The sequence below is a fragment of the Aedes albopictus genome, chromosome 2 (assembly GCF_035046485.1).
Source record: "Aedes albopictus strain Foshan chromosome 2, AalbF5, whole genome shotgun sequence".
In the NCBI taxonomy this organism is placed as follows: Eukaryota; Metazoa; Arthropoda; class Insecta; order Diptera; family Culicidae; genus Aedes; species Aedes albopictus.
Genome location: NC_085137.1, coordinates 257158770 through 257177330, shown reverse-complemented (window position 1 = coordinate 257177330; position 18561 = coordinate 257158770). Strand labels below are relative to the sequence as shown.

The window sequence follows — 18561 nt, the reverse complement described above, 5'->3', positions numbered from 1 at the left end:
AGCTGGTGTGCACAGGAGCGGAACCATTGTCACGAAGTCGCATATGCTCCTGGGCTTCGCGGACGATATCGATATCATCGGAATCGACCGTCGGGCCGTGTAAGAGGCGTTCGTACCTTTTAAGAGGGAGACTGCGATGATTGGACTTACGATTAACACCACAAAGACTAAGTACATGATTGCTGGTGTTCAACGTCGGTCTGGCCGTGGTAGTGGTGACGAAGTGGTGCTTGGTGGGGAAAAGTTTGAAGTTGTGGATGAATTTGTTTATCTTGGTACTCTAGTGACGTGCGATATTGATGTTACCCGCGAGGTGAAAAGACGGATTGCGGCTGCAAATCGGGCCTTTTGCGGTCTGCGAAACCAGCTGAGGTCCCGCAGGCTGCAAACGAAGACAAAACTCGCGTTGTACAAGTCTCTGATTCTCCCGGTCGCTTTATACGTTCATGAAACATAGTCGCTGAAAGAAGTTGATCGGAGAGCCTTTGGAGTCTTCGAACGTAAAGTGCTGCGAACAATACTCGGCGGAAAACTGGAGGACGGCATCTGGCGGCATCGCATGAACTACGAATTGTACCAGGTATATAAAGAGATGGATATAGTGAAGCGAATACAACACAGCAGGTTGCGGTTAGCTGGACACGTAGCTCGTATGCCGGAGGAACGACAAGCTAAAATTATATTCAGCGGAGAACCAGGAAGGGGTCGTCGACTTCGTGGAAGGCCGCGCACACGTTGGCTTTTTGCAGTTGAGGAGGACCTAAGGACTCTAAACGTTCAGGGCGACTGGAAGCGATTGGCCCAGGACCGAGGCCAGTGGAGGCGGATACTTCATTCGGCGTAGACTCACCGCTACGAGTTGTAGCCCATCAAGTATCAAGTAAGTAAGAGATTTTCGTGACCAATTTCATAAAACTTGCAATAAAACTGACTCATACATTAAAAACTCTTTAAGAGCGTCTTCCGAGCCAAAACTACTTTTAGTATTTATTACGGCTTGTGCCAATGATAGGAACCCTGTACCAGTTATGGACATAATTGTTAATTTGGGTTCCACTTCGCATTATTTACATGTATTCCTTATGGGATTAGCCATAACTGGTAGACTATGGCGAAATAGGGTGCAAGGAAGCCGAAAAATTAAATCATTTCTATCATAATTCGAGTAAATTGTGGGGTTTGAATGATTGCAGCGATCTTTTGTGATCGTGATCTGTTGTTCACGATTTTTTTCTTCTTGATTTGCATCATAAAAGGTTGAATATCAACTATGGCGAATTTAGGTACTATAGCCATAACTGGTACACTGAGCCTAGTTGAGTATTGTGTTGTTCTTTGCTGTGCATGCATTGCTTCTGTAAGGGGTGTGTATGGCAGCAAAATCGATCGCGTTCGCTATTGTCTCGTTTGAAAATCAAAACAATAGATGCGCGGGTGTTTAGTATTGTGTTGTTCTTTGCTAAGTATTGTGTTGTTCTTTACAGAAAAGAACATTAATCAAGACAATTAGATGATCGGCATTGAACCACAAAAACCCCACAACAATTGGTAAGATCTTTCCAATATTATTTATAATTAAATAATTCTACTTCAGTATATTTACTTTATAACTGCATATAAGTTGAAAATTCGCTATTTTCAACATCCTTTCATCTATTGGAAGATGCTTCAGTTCTGGGCTCTTTCTAAGTTAATGAAGGAATTTATAAATGCTTGCAAGGACTTGGCCAGGTGTGTGGAGCTGAGTGAATCTATGACATTGCAGATAGTAGCGACATCAGCAATGTCAATGGAAATATTCAACTTTGCAACTCCATCCAAGATTTGTGCAAGTATTCATGCTATGCTATGCTATGCTATAGCCATAACTGGTACACTGAGCCTAGTTTGTAGGAAATCATGGTTTGAAGCTATACAAAAAATATTACCTGGATAAATTTTTGGGAAATATTTTTTTGTTCTTAATTTCCAACTGAACAAGCCTAACGGAAAATACAATACAAATACTATTTTTTTTCTACAAAAAGGATCACCCTTATGCAAAACAATAATTGGGGATACGTCCGGGAGAGACAGGAGAAGCAGAAATTCGCAATGCTTGTTACGCTCTTTTCACATGTTGGTCTAGGAATATCATAACAAAGTGTTACATGTGTTACAAGTGTCAATGAAGGATCATGGTTTCAAACTATACAAAAATATGACTGGTAAATTTACTAGATTTTTTTTGTTCTTAATTTGCTTCTCAAAGAACCACCCTAATAAAACATAAATGATAATCCCTAATGAAATATTATATATATTCAATATTGAAAATGACTTACGGTTATATAAGAGATTTTTTAAAACTGTTATCTAATTTTTTGATTATTTTTTACAAAAAGGACCACCCTAATGCAAAATAAGTGAACCACCCTAACGAAATATGACATATAGTATGCAGCAGTTACCAACGATGATATAAGACATGTTCCAGTACTGTTGCCATGAATATTTCAGCAACTAAATTCAAATCCTCCATTTCAAATTCATTTCACTCCAACTGAAAAATTTTCTAAGTCCAAAAGGCGATTTTTTTTTTTCAAACCACCAGATCTCGACGTTTTATGCACTTTTAAGGCATTTGGTATCAAAAAAATTTACATGGATATTTTTCGTGTTTCAAAACAGCCAAATTTTGACCGCTTTGGGGCTAGCACTTAGCGAAGACCGATTGAGCTGAAATTTTGCATGGGGACTTGTTTTGAGGAGACGAAACTTTTGAGCACTACCCGTTTTCGAAATTCGAAAAGTCGATTTTCATTGGCACCCTAGTATGCCCCATAAATCGGGTAGGGGAAAGTGGGATTAGATGCCATTTTTCAAACTATCATCGTTTTCAATGATAAAGAGCCTCATTTGTTTGGCATTCAAAGAGGTAACAATAACTAGACAATATTGGCTTGATACTTCAGCAGAAATATTCACGAATCTAATACATTTTCATCGATTTTAAAAGTTGGCTCGTAAAATGGAAGTGGTGCAAAAAGGCCATCTGCAATTGAGTAAGATGCCCCTTCATGAAAACATTCAAAAATTACGTCCATCATTTTTCGGGCATTTCCGACTCCCTTTCCCCCACTGTCCCATTTTGTCGTATACTCAATGGAGTGTCACTTCCCTCCACGCTAAACGATGGTCGTCATATTTGAATGACCCGTAACATGGACAGCGTAGACATCATGCACTTCCATGTGTGTCTCAATCTCCTTGGAAGCACACGGCTGGTAATAAAATCAATAGAAAGCCTTAATTACAAGCACGGAAAACCGGAAGTTGCCAATTTTCAATATGGTATCAAAAGATTTTCCATGGGTTTAGCGGCTTAGCTTCTAGAAGAATGTTTTATGAAAACATATCTTGACACCATTCACCGATTGAATGATCAAATCACATTCAGAAATGATTTTGAGAGTTGGGTCATTTTACCCCATCTTGGCATTTTGGGCTTTGTTCCCCTACACATTAATGATCAAGTAACGAAGGTCGATTTGAATTTGAAAAAAAATGTTTCAGCTCGTGAATGGGGATTCGTAATCTGATCAAGAATACTGATTTCAGGTCTCCAGTAAAACTAGGCAAACATGCCGAAAACTAAGGGTGACCCATCTTGCCCCGCCTACACATTACACGTAGTTATATGGAATGTATAGCATAAGGAGTATCACGAAAAAACGTTTTATTTTTTTCTGTGTAAGGAACGTAAAAAATTTTCAAATAAATATATCACTTTTCTGTGGATCCACGGCGGGCGTTGATCTGGGAAAATTATTGAAAGATTCCTAAAATATGTTGTACGGTTGAAAACGGCACTGACCCATCTTGCCCCCACATACCATATAATAATTTTCCGGAAAGATTTTACAAGTTAAGCCTTCCCTATTGTACTATTGCAGTGAAACCTTGCGTGCTTGTCCATTGTCAAATGTTGTTCTTTCTTCATAGATCAAAACCATCACTGCAAACATTAAACGCAAAGATGTTAAAGTGAAAATTGAATCCCAGCTGATAACTATCACGTGTTGCGTCTTCGTTGCCACCTACCCATGTGTAGCGGTCCTGCCGACCGAAGGAAGCATTTCCCTCCCTGTATCGATTAAATCGATTTATTTCCTCATGGTGCTCCACGCAATTAGTGGATTACATCACATGTGGATTTCACGGTCATGTTTATAGACCAACGCCGGTTAACCAAGAAACAAGCGATGCAAGCAGAGAGAATGCTTACTGCTTGTTGCTGGTTGACCTGGTGATATAACGTTCTCGCTCCAATGCCGGAGAAATGTTTTTCTTTTAATTTTTGTTTGTCGCCCGGCAGCGCTGACTGAACCCCAACAAGGTCTCAGTCACGCGGCCGAACTAATGAAGCCAGAGTGGACGACGCCCGTTTTGGTTTTTCTCTTTTCTCTTATTTCTTTTCAGATCGGGAGAATGAGTTCTTGCGACGGCAAGTTAAAAGACCCGCGATTGACGCCGGGGCGGGGTTGTATTGTTGTGTGGATCGTCGGCTGCCCGGTTCGTCTGTTCGCGGTGACGGTTGTTGTGGGTTCGTTGGAGAAGTCCGGGTGTCCGTTTGTCGTCGGTGTCGTCGACGTTAGTGTGCCGTGTGGTTGCGAGAAAGTGTTAGAAAGTAAGTCCCATTATTTAGAAAAATAAACAATAAGTAGTAATAATCGTAGAGTTAGTTTGTGAAAAAAGGAAGAATAAAAAGAAATCCAGTGCCGCGACTTTCGAAACCTCTACATTCTGGTGACAGCGGTGGGATTTGTTCTAACAACTTTTCGCCAAGTTAAAAATTTCGATTTGATTTGTGTCATAACAACTTTTCAACAAGTTGAAATTTTCAGGTGTTCAGTCATCCAGTTTAGAAAAGTTGTCCTTCTCGGCAATCAGTTGGTGACTGAGACAATGTGTTATCTAATGTATGTTTGACAATTTACGTATCATTCAAATTTCTTTATTTTTGATGGTCTTTCCACTCATTACAATATGTGTGGAACACCTTTATATTTAGCAAAATCACTAGACTTTCACACTTCTATGAGGCGTTACGTAATTTATGCATGGTGACTGACGTCATGCAATAGGTAATAAATACACGTTTTACGTAATATTTTTTATGAAACATCATACTACAATGCGTAAAAACTGGCATTTGCAGCAAAATTTCATCTTTCTTTACCGTTACGTAATTTTTAAACGTTCCCTGCCTCAAAAAATTAATAGAAAAGATGTAAACTTCACGTAGTTTTAACTATGTTTAAATTTTTGCTGAGGTGGCTTTCATTTCATCAATGAATTGAAGATTAATTTGGTGGGCCAAAATATGTGTACTTGGCGGTCCAAAATAAAATCAGGTGGTCCAAAATAGAAGCCCGAGATCCTTCAGGAGTTTTGATATTTCTTGTAGTTACTACAACAGTTTTGAGTTCTGTTTGGCCTTTTTCGACAGAAAACATGTTGCTCTACGTAATGCCTACTGAAATTATCCATATTTTGAAGTGGGAACTTTCTTTTTTCGCTGAGTTGTTCATTTACTTCCTAAAGGGGTCCAAAATACCTCCCTTACCCTAGTCGTTGACTTCAGGTCTCTGAACACAGTGACAAAACAATTTGTATACCCGATTCCAATAATCGACGAATTGTTGGATACTATCGGAAATAACAAATACTTTTCAACATTAGATTTAAAATCGGGATTTTACCAAGTCTCTATACACCCAAAGGATGCGGCCAAAACAGCTTTTTCTACTCCTAAGGGTCACTTCGAGTTCACGAGAATGCCGATGGGACTGAAAAATAGCCCATCCACATTCCAAAAACTAATGAACACAGTTTTATACGGACTTGGAGAAATAAAAGCAATAGTCTACCTTGACGACATAATTATTTTTGGGGAAACGATCGAGGAACATAATTCCAATCTATACCGTGTTTTGGAAGCACTTCGAAAACATAATCTGAAGTTAGAACCAGAAAAATGTCATATCCTTAAGGAAGAAATTCAGTACTTGGGGCACATAGTTGACCAGGATGGAATTCGACCGATGGGTAACAATGCTGAAGCAATTAAAAACATGAAGCGTCCCGCAACTGTGAAACAGGTGCGCTCATTTTTGGGATCAGTAAATTTTTATGGAAAATTTATACCTAATATTGCGAGACTAAGGAAACCATTAAACGATTTACTAAAGAAAGATGTTAAATTCGTATGGACCAACGAATGCGAAAAAGCTTTCAATCAACTACGGGAATATCTGTCATCAGAACCATTACTGGTCAGACCAGACTACGATGATACATTTGTAATTACAACGGACGCCAGCAATTATGCAATAGGAGCAGTATTATCGAATGAGAAAACGACAGACAGACCGATAGCATTCGCTAGTAGAGCGTTAGTAGGTGCAGAGGTTAGGTACCACACCATTGAAAAGGAGCTTCTAGCTATCGTATGGGCTTGCGAGCACTTTAGACATTACATATATAACCAACGGTTCATCGTTTATACCGATCATCGACCTCTAGTTTCGATTTGGCGCCTTAAAGAATCATCTCCTACACTAACTAGATTAAGGTTGAAGATGCAGGGCCTCGAGTGTGACATACGCTACAAACAGGGAAAAGAAAACGTTGTAGCAGACTTTTTATCACGACTACCAGGAACTGAAAGCCACAATCATGATAATGAAATAAGTAAAGCGACCATCGCGGTAGTAACTAGACTTCAACGCAAAAAGAACGAACAAAATGAAGTGTTGGACAGTGGTATTACCCCAGACGAAGCGGAAAAAAATCAAGGTAATGAATTGTTCGATATCGATCCTTTTCCCTGTGACGAAAAGACTGATAGAGAAAATGAACCAGAAAACGTATACGAAGAATATTTAGAGCAAGTCAATGAAGATATGATAGACATTGAGAAGCTCGAAATTTCGAATACCCTGACCAACGACGCGGCAGATGTCAGACTGGTTATCTTGAATAGCAGGACGGCTCACAAGGAAATGTCACAGTTATGTGAACTACCACATGGGATAAAGGACCATGTTGACAAAGGATATATATCTATACCAGATATGACTATCATCGGGTTCATTCTGGATGGTAAAAATAATTCGCTTATAAATAGTAAGAACTTCTTTTACAAGCTCCATGAGACATTAAGGAGAAACTTAGCCTTCATGACTGAAGCAAAAAATCTCCATGTCATTTCTTTTCGAAAAATTAAGCAATTCGAGATATTAGGAATGCTTCAATTTATGGCAGGCAAATTTAATAAACACATGTCTTTGTACAATGCTGAATCAGAACGCATTCCAGTAGAAAAAAATCAAGTCGAAACCATCCTTCGCGAATTCCATGATGCACCCCTAGGCGGTCATGTAGGAGCCAGACGAATGAGGAACAGGATTAAAACCCTATTTACATGGGAAAATATGAGGCGAGACATAGAGAATTACACAAAACAATGTGACTCGTGTCAAAAGAATAAAATCAGGAAAGCCCACAAAATCCCAATGAAGATCACGACCACATCCATAGAACCTTTTGAAAAAGTTTATATGGATATTGTTAACTTACCGGATTCAAACAATGCCAATAAATACGGTTTAGTTATACAAGATGACCTTACGAGATATCTAACAGTCGCTGCCATGGCAAATCAAGAAAGCCACACCGTAGCCAAAACATTTGTAGATAACTTCATATGTAAATTTGGTGCCCCTATGGAACTCGTAACCGATAACGGTGCAAATTTCGTTAGCAAACTAATGAAAAACGTTTGCAAAATTTTGAAAATAAAGAAAATTACAACCACAGAATACCACCCACAGGCAAATCTCGTTGAAAGGTCCAATAGGGAATTGAAAATCTATTTACGGCAATTTATTGGTGGAGATCCTCAAACATGGGATCAACTCCTTCCACACTTCACATTCCAGTATAACACCACGATCAATTCGTCAACTGGTTTTACACCATTCGAATTGTTATATGGCAGAGCCGCAAGAATTCCGAACTCAATCTACAAGATGAGAGATATGGAATTGACCTATTCCGATTACGCCGATGAGCTCAAATCCACCTTAAAACGCCTTCACGATAAAGCACGAGAAAATCTGCTAATATCGAAAAAGAAACGAAAGGAGATTTATGACAAGAAATCAAAGGAATGGCAGCCAATGTGGGGTGACAGGGTCCTTGTAAAAGCCAATCCTACGGGTACGGGACAAAAATTACAGGCTTTATGGAGAGGACCATACGAAATAATTAGTTTTCCGAGCGACCAAACTACAGTTATCAAAAACGGAAAACGATTGGAAAGAGTTCATAACAACAGGTTATGTAAATATAATGAATGATCACATGAACTCAAGATCTCATGACTTGCAAATGTGACAAATTATTTAATTGTAGTTGTGATATAACCAAGCTTACGAAATGAGAATAGTAATACAGGATTTTTTTTTTCATTTGTTTCGTTTCGTCTTCTAGGAACATCTTCCTGATCTTGCAACTAATATGGCTAGTGCGAGGGGAATTCATTTTAGAAACCCGGGAAGAGCCATTGTTGAGAATGGGAACCTACTCTATGAAGGTAAGATTCCCAGTACTAGAATTAGAAAGGGGTAGGTTGGCGATAGAGAATACGTTGTCTAATTATGGAATGGCGTGCGGGTTATTGAAACGTTTAGTAATAACTTCGCATTGTACGCTCTTAGCAGATGACTTAAAAGTCGCATTAAATAATAGTAGGGGGATAAATGAGTTCGTGAAAGGGTTTTTCCCATCAAGAAAAAGCCGGGGATTCATCACAGCTATCGGAGGGATGGACTCAGACGATAGAGTGAGAATAGACACGAACTTGGATAAGCTTCGGAAAAACGAAGAATCCATTAAATTGAACCTTGATCACCAAACCGCAACAATAGACGCGATGTATAAATTCGTGGATGGGTCAATGGTGCATCTAGATGGGAAATTAAAAGGGATATTAAAGAACTTCGACGAAATGCAAAAATTGGTACGAGACGATCTAAATTTTACGAGTACGGTGAAAAGTACAGTAGAATTAGAGACAGAACTCATTGAAATGGGATTTAGAATTCAATCCCTATTAAACAATTTAAATAAACAGCAAAATATAATTTTGCAAATCCTCTTGCGCAAGGACAACAGTATGGCATGGTACGTTCAGCTATTCGAACCAGCAGTATTGCTACGAACCTTAGAGGAAGCTGAACGAAACGTTGCACAAAACCTTGAATTCCCGAAGAAGCCGAATAACGGTCTAGTACCGGAAATTCTAAGGCTAGCGGATGTTTCGTTTGTAACGGAAAACAATCAGATGCTAGTAATGGACCTTAGGTTACCTCTGGTGACAAAAAGGAAGTTCCAGGCGTTGAAAGGAGATTTTATTCCGCAAATCAACGGAACAATCGTAATGTCCATAAATCTAGAAAAGAAAATAATTATTGAAGAAAAAACGAGCTCGTGGGGATTTGTCTTATCATATGCCGAGTTCCAGGAGTGTGAGAAATTTTTGTCTTACAGAATCTGCAACAAGAAGGCGAAAGAAATAAATTTGTCGTCAGAAAACGAATGCGTTTTGAATTTAATGTATAGGAATTCAACGGAAAACTGCCGAATAAAATTATTGAAAATAAACCACGACGCCTGGTTCGAAACAGGACAATCGAATGTTTGGGAATATGCTACTCCAAACGAGTTAAAGGTAGATATATTTCATGGGGACAACCACACCAGTCTAACCATCAGGGGAACAGGCCAAATGAGGTTAACCTCTGGTATGGTAATTAAAACAAGGCATATTAAAATTGAGTATGTAGATACGAAGATATCAGAAAACGTATCTATAAGAAGGAAATCAAACTATGCGATTATGAATTTTACGTGGGATGAACATAGCACGAAATTAATCCCAGCGTTAAGTGAAAACATTTCAAAAATTTCATTCTACGATCGTAAGAAACTTTTTGACCTAGGAGTCGATGTAGATGTTCTCAAAATTGAGAAACCTTTTCTGGAAAACTTAATTTACTCACCCCTTTCTTCGGGGTGGACAGTTACAACCGTAGGAACAGGCGCATTGATAATGTTAGTATTTTTAATTGTTCTTTTTATCTGCTGCTTTAGAGGACGAATATCATGTTCGAATCAGAGCGGATATAACTCTACTGATCCAATCAAACAGAGACCAAGTTGTCCCCCTCCCCAAAAGCCCACATTAAGGAGTAAAGATATAGTTCACTTAGGGGTTATCACCCCACGGGAAACGGTCCGTCACGATGAGCTAATAGGGAAAATGACGGATATTTTGTCGAATCCAGAGATGAAGTCTCATGGAACAATTATGTTACGGAGAGAAGGTAGCCGAAGCCTACCGATAATAGAAGAAATAGAGAGTGACTACATGATACCAAACACATTACCTATTACAGAAAGAGCGATTGATATGGATAATACCAGTGCAAATATAAGCGAAAATCATATTCATCTGTCACCGCTCAGGATAAAGTGGTAAATTAAATAAGTGAACATTAATTAAAAATGAGTGGAATAGAATACCCTCAATAAATACAAAATGAAAATTAAAAGTGAAATGGAGAGGAATTTCATACCCTCTATAATTATAAAATGAAATTTAATTGAAATGAGAGGAATTTCATAACCTCTATAAAAATAAGTGAACATTTTTCAGAAAAAGGAGGAAATTCATACCCTCGATAACAATAAAATGAAAAATTAAAGCAAAATAGAGATGAATTTCATACCCTCTATAAAAAAATTAAATGAAAATTAAGGTAACTGGTAAACTATGAGCCTACAGCTAATTTATAACAATGAATGCGTCCGTCAAACTCAGTTTTGAATGTACCGAAGGGCTGGAAAACCAGAGTAACTACTATTCTGTAAGGGCCATAGATATCAAAGAACAAAGAGAAATAAATGATTAAGGAGAGGAAAACATACCCTCCAGAAATACAGAAAATACAAGGAAATAATTGAAGAAAAATAATAAAGAAGAGGAATACACACCCTTCAGTAACATAATAAACGGAAAATATGAACGAAAGGAGAGAATTTAGGAGAGGAATACGTACCCTCCAATGATTTAATAGTACAGAAACTAAAACGAGAGCAAAATTAAGCGTTTTTTAAAAACGAATATGAAAACTTAAGAGAATTAAGAGAGGATTTACAAAAGCCCTCTGAAAATTTAAATGAAATTATGAGAAAATTTAAAACACAGAAAGGAGACAAAGCAAATGTCTACAAATTTTGATGAAAGAGGAAATCCAAAACCTCTACGAAATAATGAAATATTAAGAGAGATAAGAGGAACCCATATCCTCTGTAAAAGTAATATGGAATGATATTTACAATTTGGTTTTATACACAAGTTAATCAAGAGAAATGGAGTATACTTACAGGCCCAACCTACAACCTCAAAAGGGAAAGGGGTGGAGCAATGCCGGCAGCCAAGGACTAGCCACAACAAACGGAGAAGGACGAAAAAGTAAGGTACCTAGAGACTCGGTGAGTTCATTTTATTTTTAAGCTTTTGCGGATATGCAAGAAAGATAAATAGATTATTGCCTTGCATCCCTGCAACATTATGATGTAGTATGTAAGTTTGTTGTTTTTTGTTTTTTCTCCGGCAGTGTCTCAAAAAAAAAAATTTTTTTTATTCATATAGTGAAATCCAGATTTGATGGAATATAAAATGCAAATTGTTTTTGGTTGACAGAAATGATCTTCTGAAGATGTTTCAATTGTGATCAAATGGTTTTTTTTTTTCCTTACTTTCAAGTTTGTCACATAATTTGCCGAAGGCATAAGGCTAATGAAGTAGGCCAATTCATGATGAAATATTTGATTAATATTACATTACACATGTATTAAGTTTATTACATTATTATTAATATTACACATGTATTAAGAAAAAAGGCAAAAAAAAACATTTTTCGAAAAAAAAAAACAATATTCGAAAATATATATTAAAAAAAACAATATTCGAAAAAAAAAGTAAGATATTTTCGAAAAAAAAAAACAAAAAAAAAACATTCGAAAAAAAAGTATTTCAAAAAAAAAAATTAAATGCCATTTAAAAAAAAAAGTTAACAAAATATAGTTCGTATTTAATTCGTACTTTTAATCTTTAAAAATAAGGGAGTATTTCTTTTACTATTTATTTGACTGATTAACTTAATTGATATAGGAGACGGAATTTGAATTTTTCGTAGGGACAGAATAGGGTCAGAAGGATCATGGAGCGGTAGTCTGCGATGCTAGTCATGCCGACAAGGACGAGCCGTTGGGAGTTGCCCGATTAAGACAAACAAGGTTTACACGTTTGAAGGTGATGGTTTAGCGCCGATGGAGAAATGCTGGGATGTTGCTGCTTAAATTGCCATGTTAGACCGAAAATCCTAGTCTTTGATTTCGGGAGTAAGTTATGCATTTGGAATGGGAAGAATATTCCGAGCTGTGCCAAGGGAGGAGTCATTAGGCATCTGAAATGCTTCGCAAGAGTACTATATGTCATGTGCCAGCTGAATCCGACAAACTTCACGGAGTTGAACGGTGACATGGAAGAGACACTCGACGAATCTCTGAGAGTGGTTCGATGGAATGGGAATGGTGATAGGTAGCTAAAACTACTCAACACATGAAACGACTTTGTGCAGATAGAAGGTTGTTGGTTACGTACGTGCAATGGAAGGATGTTGGTTACTATTTGGGAGGTACTCCGAGTTTAAAGAATATGGCGGTTGGTTGAGAGATTTCGTTCAATGGACAACCCTACAAATAACCCGTTTTTGGTGCTTGAAATCTAGTTTCGGTCGATGAATTTCTACTGCAACACAAACACGAAGCGGCATTTTGATAGACTCGAGCGTCTGGAGGAAGGTGAATCATCTTAGAGTAGGGAAAGAAATAAGGATTAGATTAGTTCGTTTTTGCAAGATAATCTTTAACCCGCAAATGTATACGCTAGCCGAATGCCTACTGCAAGTTTTTCTTTGCTTCACAAATAAAAACTTAATTTAAGGGGGGGCGGATGTAGCGGTCCTGCCGACCGAAGGAAGCATTTCCCTCCCTGTATCGATTAAATCTAAAGATCAATGATCACCATTGATCTAAGAAAGACCCTTTATTTCCTCATGGTGCTCCACGCAATTAGTGGATTACATCACATGTGGATTTCACGGTCATGTTTATAGACCAACGCCGGTTAACCAAGAAACAAGCGATGCAAGCAGAGAGAATGCTTACTGCTTGTTGCTGGTTGACCTGGTGATATAACGTTCTCGCTCCAATGCCGGAGAAATGTTTTTCTTTTAATTTTTGTTTGTCGCCCGGCAGCGCTGACTGAACCCCAACAAGGTCTCAGTCACGCGGCCGAACTAATGAAGCCAGAGTGGACGACGCCCGTTTTGGTTTTTCTCTTTTCTCTTATTTCTTTTCAGATCGGGAGAATGAGTTCTTGCGACGGCAAGTTAAAAGACCCGCGATTGACGCCGGGGCGGGGTTGTATTGTTGTGTGGATCGTCGGCTGCCCGGTTCGTCTGTTCGCGGTGACGGTTGTTGTGGGTTCGTTGGAGAAGTCCGGGTGTCCGTTTGTCGTCGGTGTCGTCGACGTTAGTGTGCCGTGTGGTTGCGAGAAAGTGTTAGAAAGTAAGTCCCATTATTTAGAAAAATAAACAATAAGTAGTAATAATCGTAGAGTTAGTTTGTGAAAAAAGGAAGAATAAAAAGAAATCCAGTGCCGCGACTTTCGAAACCTCTACACATGTACCACCCACCAAGCTCGAAAGCACGTGATAACAACTTTAATCGCTTCAGGTGCTACCAACAACTAGGTGCTGTGTTTGACCTACCATTGTTGTCATACTCTGCTGAAAACACAAGACAATGAGAGGGACCATTCTGAATGAGTAAACCGGTTTACGATCCAGGCTGTCCCGAAAATTGATTGCATTTCGTGAATGTGATAAAATCTATGCCGTTCGTCCTCTTCGATGATTGATTTACAGTGAAAGGTTGTTCCAAAAATACACAGCTGCCAGCCAACCCGCGATCAAAGCTCTATCATCGGGTATTGGCTTTTGCAACCAAAGAATGACACAACAAAACTCGTTCGGTGAAAGAAACAGACAAGCTTACTGAATGAAGCAAAACGTGTTGTTAAGTTGGCATATAAAATCATTCCACGCTATTGCCCTACGGACCCCTCTCTAAAGTTGAACAATAAAAGATACACAAATGATAAACGGTACGAATATCAAACACCTGTGGGGTCGTGTCCACATCCGTATCCGGTATCTACAGCTAACACCTTCAGTAGCAAAATTAAATATCGCTTACTTTTCTGGATCATGTCTTGCACTTAAAGCGAGGACATTTCGTCAACGATATATTTTGTTTAATTACTTTACAAGAGTGTGGACGGAATATATTTCTTGTGGTAAACACGTTGAAATGAAAAGTAATTCCAAACTTTCTGCGTCTCTTTCCTATTACAGGCTCCATAAAAGGATTGTACGAATACCTGCTACAACGAGAGTACGCTGCTCCAGTGTCATACGCGGATCATCAAATAAAGCGAAAGGCAGTCCGCTCGCCGTCCCTGCGGTTACGATTCGGAAGGCGTAGTGATCCGTCAATGCCAGTGGAGCCGGAGGTAATATTAAAAACAATTGATATACTAATAGACATTTGTTTTTTTTTTTTTTAATTGTTAACTGCCCAGGTAGCAATTTGGTGTTGTACAAACGTTTTTCTCACTAATTTGAAGCAGCCATCATTTGAACAAAAGCTGGACACTGAAGACACAATCTTTTCTTCAGCGTTGCATCTAATTTTGGTGATTTTATTGAGCCTCAAGCTTGTTTGATGTTATTTGAAAGGCTAGTTTAAAGTTAAATATGGGCTTTATTAGCATTCAATTTAATTTATCTATTGTGTACGAAAAATAAATTGCTTTCATACATTGTTTTTCACTATTTATGACTTTCAATTTACAGACGAAATATTAAGACATGTATAAAATATTTTTTGTGATAACTGGAGTTGAACTGATGGGACCTTCTGATACACAATTAAGAAGAAGAGAGCATCACTTGTTGTGTCTGAATAATCAAGAACATTTTTATAAGTTATATTAGTGAATTGAGGTTGAAATAGTCATGTCTTGTTGATTAAAAAGGTTGGACAAGCCATACTTCAGACCAATATTCAGCTGTCTTTATGTTCAGCAGCTGGTGCTATTAACCAACCAATATTTAGCTTATACTCACTGTTCAGCATTATTTTAGCTTGGGTGATTGGGTAACTATCACATTGAACAAGTTATTTGAGAAGTCTTGTACAGACGCTTGTGTTTCTCCAATATTCATTCATTTATTTAGTATTACATCAAATTTAAGATAAAACTGAATCAACAATATTTCTCCATAATATACGGTTCGTGGCTGCCGCTCTCCATCCTCGGTCGCGCCCGATGCTCGCCAAGTCACGCTCCACCTGGTCCGCCCATCGTGCTCTCTGCGCTCCACGCCTTCTTGTGCCAACCGGATCAGTTGCAAACACCAGCTTTGCAGGGTTGTTGTCCGGCATTTTTGCAACATGCCCTGCCCACCGTATCCTTCCAGCTTTGGCCACCTTCTGGATGCTGGGTTCGCCGTAAACTGCAACGAGCTCGTGGTTCATTCTTCTCCGCCACACACCGTTCTCCTGCACACCGCCGAAGATCGTCCTTAGCACGCGTCGCTCCAAGTGCTCGAAAACTGCGAACGTGCGAAAACTCCAAGTGCTTGCAGGTCCTCCTCGAGCATGGTCCATGTCTCGTGCCCGTAGAGGATTACCGGTCTTATTAGCGTTTTGTACATGGTGCATTTGGTGCGTGGGTGAATCATTTTCGACCGCAGTTTCTTCTGGAGCCCGTAGTAGGCCCGACTTCCGCTGATGATGCGCCTCTGAATTTCACGGCTCACATTGTTGTCAGCCGTCAGTAAAGATCCGAGGTAGACGAATTCCTCCACCACCTCGAAAGTATCCCCGTCTATCGTAACATTACTACCCAGACGGATCCGGTCGTTTTCGGTTCCGCCTACCAGCATGTACTTTGTTTTTGAGGCATTCACCACCAGTCCGACCTTTGCTGCTTCGCGTTTCAGGCGGGTGTACAGGTCTGCCACCGTTCCAAATGTTCTGGCAATAATGTCCATGTCGTCCGCAAAGCACACAAATTGTCCGGATTTTGTGGAAATCGTTCTCCGGCTGTTGAGCCCGGCTCGTCGCATCACACCTTCCAAAGCGATGTTGAAGAGTAGACATGAGAGTCCATCATCTTGTCGCAGTCCCCGGCGAGATTCGAATGGACTAGATCAGTGATTCCCAAAGTGGGCGAAATCGCCCCCTGGGGGGCGAAAACGATACCGAAGGGGGCGAAAATTTAAAAATTAGAAATTGGGGGGCGAAAAATCCAACAAGGGGGCGATTTTTCAAAAACTATTTCATTTTGAGTAATTTTGGGTATTTTTTGACAGTTTTGGTCTCTTTGTCAAGAAGGGTTTCCGTCATTAGAATTATCTTAAAAATGGTCGAATTTAGCTCGATTGGGAATGTATCGATGTCAATTTGGGATTCAACAGGCTTAATATATCATCCCATGATAAATAGAACACAGTTACCAGAAAAATAAAAATGGGTCTCCTTCCACGGGGTTTTTCTTATTATTTTGAAAACTAAACCTCAACTAAAGTACAACCATTTCGGAGAATTGGATCATGTGCTTTTCCTGAGTCATCAGCCATTAAGAGAAAGCTCTTCAGTTCTCTTCTAAAATAACACTTTTTTTTTAAACACAGCAATATATTATTTGATGCACAACTACAGTATTGTTCCGATTTTACCATGCCCCTTCTAAAAATGGTTTTAAATATTTCACAAAATCTATTCGCATTTTCAATATATTTAACGTTGCAAATCGCACCTTCAACATTCATCTTGGAGAAAAGAGGAAATACTCGCTTTCAAAAGTAATAGAAAATGAATGAAAAATGAAGGACTTACGACGGCCTCCACGCGTCGTAACATTACTGTAATTTGAAAAAGCCATGGTTGAATTATCAAATAACATTTGATTTAAAATAATAAATCTACTTAATACACATACTACTCGAATACAAGTTTGGAATTTTATCATTTATGTAGTAAGAAAACATCTTAATTCTTTTTGTTGTCTGATATTTTTAAAAATGAAGTAATCATACAAATGATACTTATTAATGATCGCAAGATTGCAATAATTTGATTTGATAGATTGTTCATGTTTCAAGAGAAACGAAACTTATTTGTCCTTGATTTGGCTCAGGTGTGAATTCAAAACGCGATTTTTTTTTTCTCAGAGCTTTCATATATTTCAATATATAGGAAAGCTCTGAAAGTATTTTGATTTAACCAGAGTTTTTTTAAACTTCCTGTATTCTGAGATTTTCTGATAGAATTTTAAACGAAATTTATGATGTTGAGATATTATTTCAGATTCCTTATGTCTTTCCTCCTCCTTTGATTCTACAAATAAGTTGATATCCAAGATGACATTTCACGTCTACATAGTTAGTAAAATTGCTGAAATTCGCCACTCTACTTGAAAGGTTTTGTTGTATATTTGGCATATTTATTACGGACTTGTCTAATTTTCGGTAAAGTTTCAAACTTTGTCGAACTTTAGGAGTTTCTGTGAGCAAAACCAAGACGACTTACAAAACTGAATCCTAAAATCCAACTTTCAATCATTCTTCTTCGATATTTGAAAATAGTTATATTTCGAAGTTATATTTTCTTAAAATTCTCAAAAAATATGATTCTGAATTTTGTATTTTAAACTTTTAACTGGACGTTGAATGAAAATGTAATAAAATTTGTTGGTGTGTCAAAACATTTTCAAAAAAATCCAAAAAATACAGTGAAAATAAGAAGGTTTTGTTCCATTAACCTACAAAATAGACAAAATTTGTAGATTTTAATGCAATTCCAAAATTTTGAATCCTATTTCAAAAAATGCATACTTAGGGGGGCGAAAATATTTTTTAACAGCTTCTAGGGGGCGATTGCTCCGTCAAGTTTGGGAACCATTGGACTAGATAGTTCACCCGAAACCCTTACGCAGTTTTGCACACCGTCCATCGTTGCTTTAATCAGTCTAGTCAGCTTCCCAGGAAAGCCGTTTTCGTCCATGATTCTCCATAGCTCTGCGCGGTCGATACTGTCGTATGCCGCTTTGAAGTCGATGAACAGGTGATGCGTTGGGACCTGGTATTCACGGCATTTCTGGAGGATTTGCCGTACGGTAAAGATCTGGTCCGTTGTCGACCGGCCGTCGATGAAGCCGGCTTGATAACTTCCCACGAACTCATTTGTTTTAGATGACAAACGACGGAAGATGATCTGGGATAACACTTTGTAGGCAGCATTCAAAATAGTGAT

General features: G+C 38.5%; 1 protein-coding gene across 2 annotated transcripts in view; it reads left to right on the top strand.

Moving 5' to 3' along the window:
* Positions 1 to 18561, top strand: part of LOC109428273 (short neuropeptide F) — a 142965-nt gene that overhangs the window by 93944 nt on the left and 30460 nt on the right. For both annotated transcript variants that reach the window (XM_062851598.1, XM_062851597.1), the window contains exon 3: positions 14595 to 14752. In XM_062851598.1, coding sequence (XP_062707582.1) covers positions 14595 to 14752 — 158 coding nt within the window. The remainder of the gene's footprint in view (positions 1 to 14594; positions 14753 to 18561) is intronic.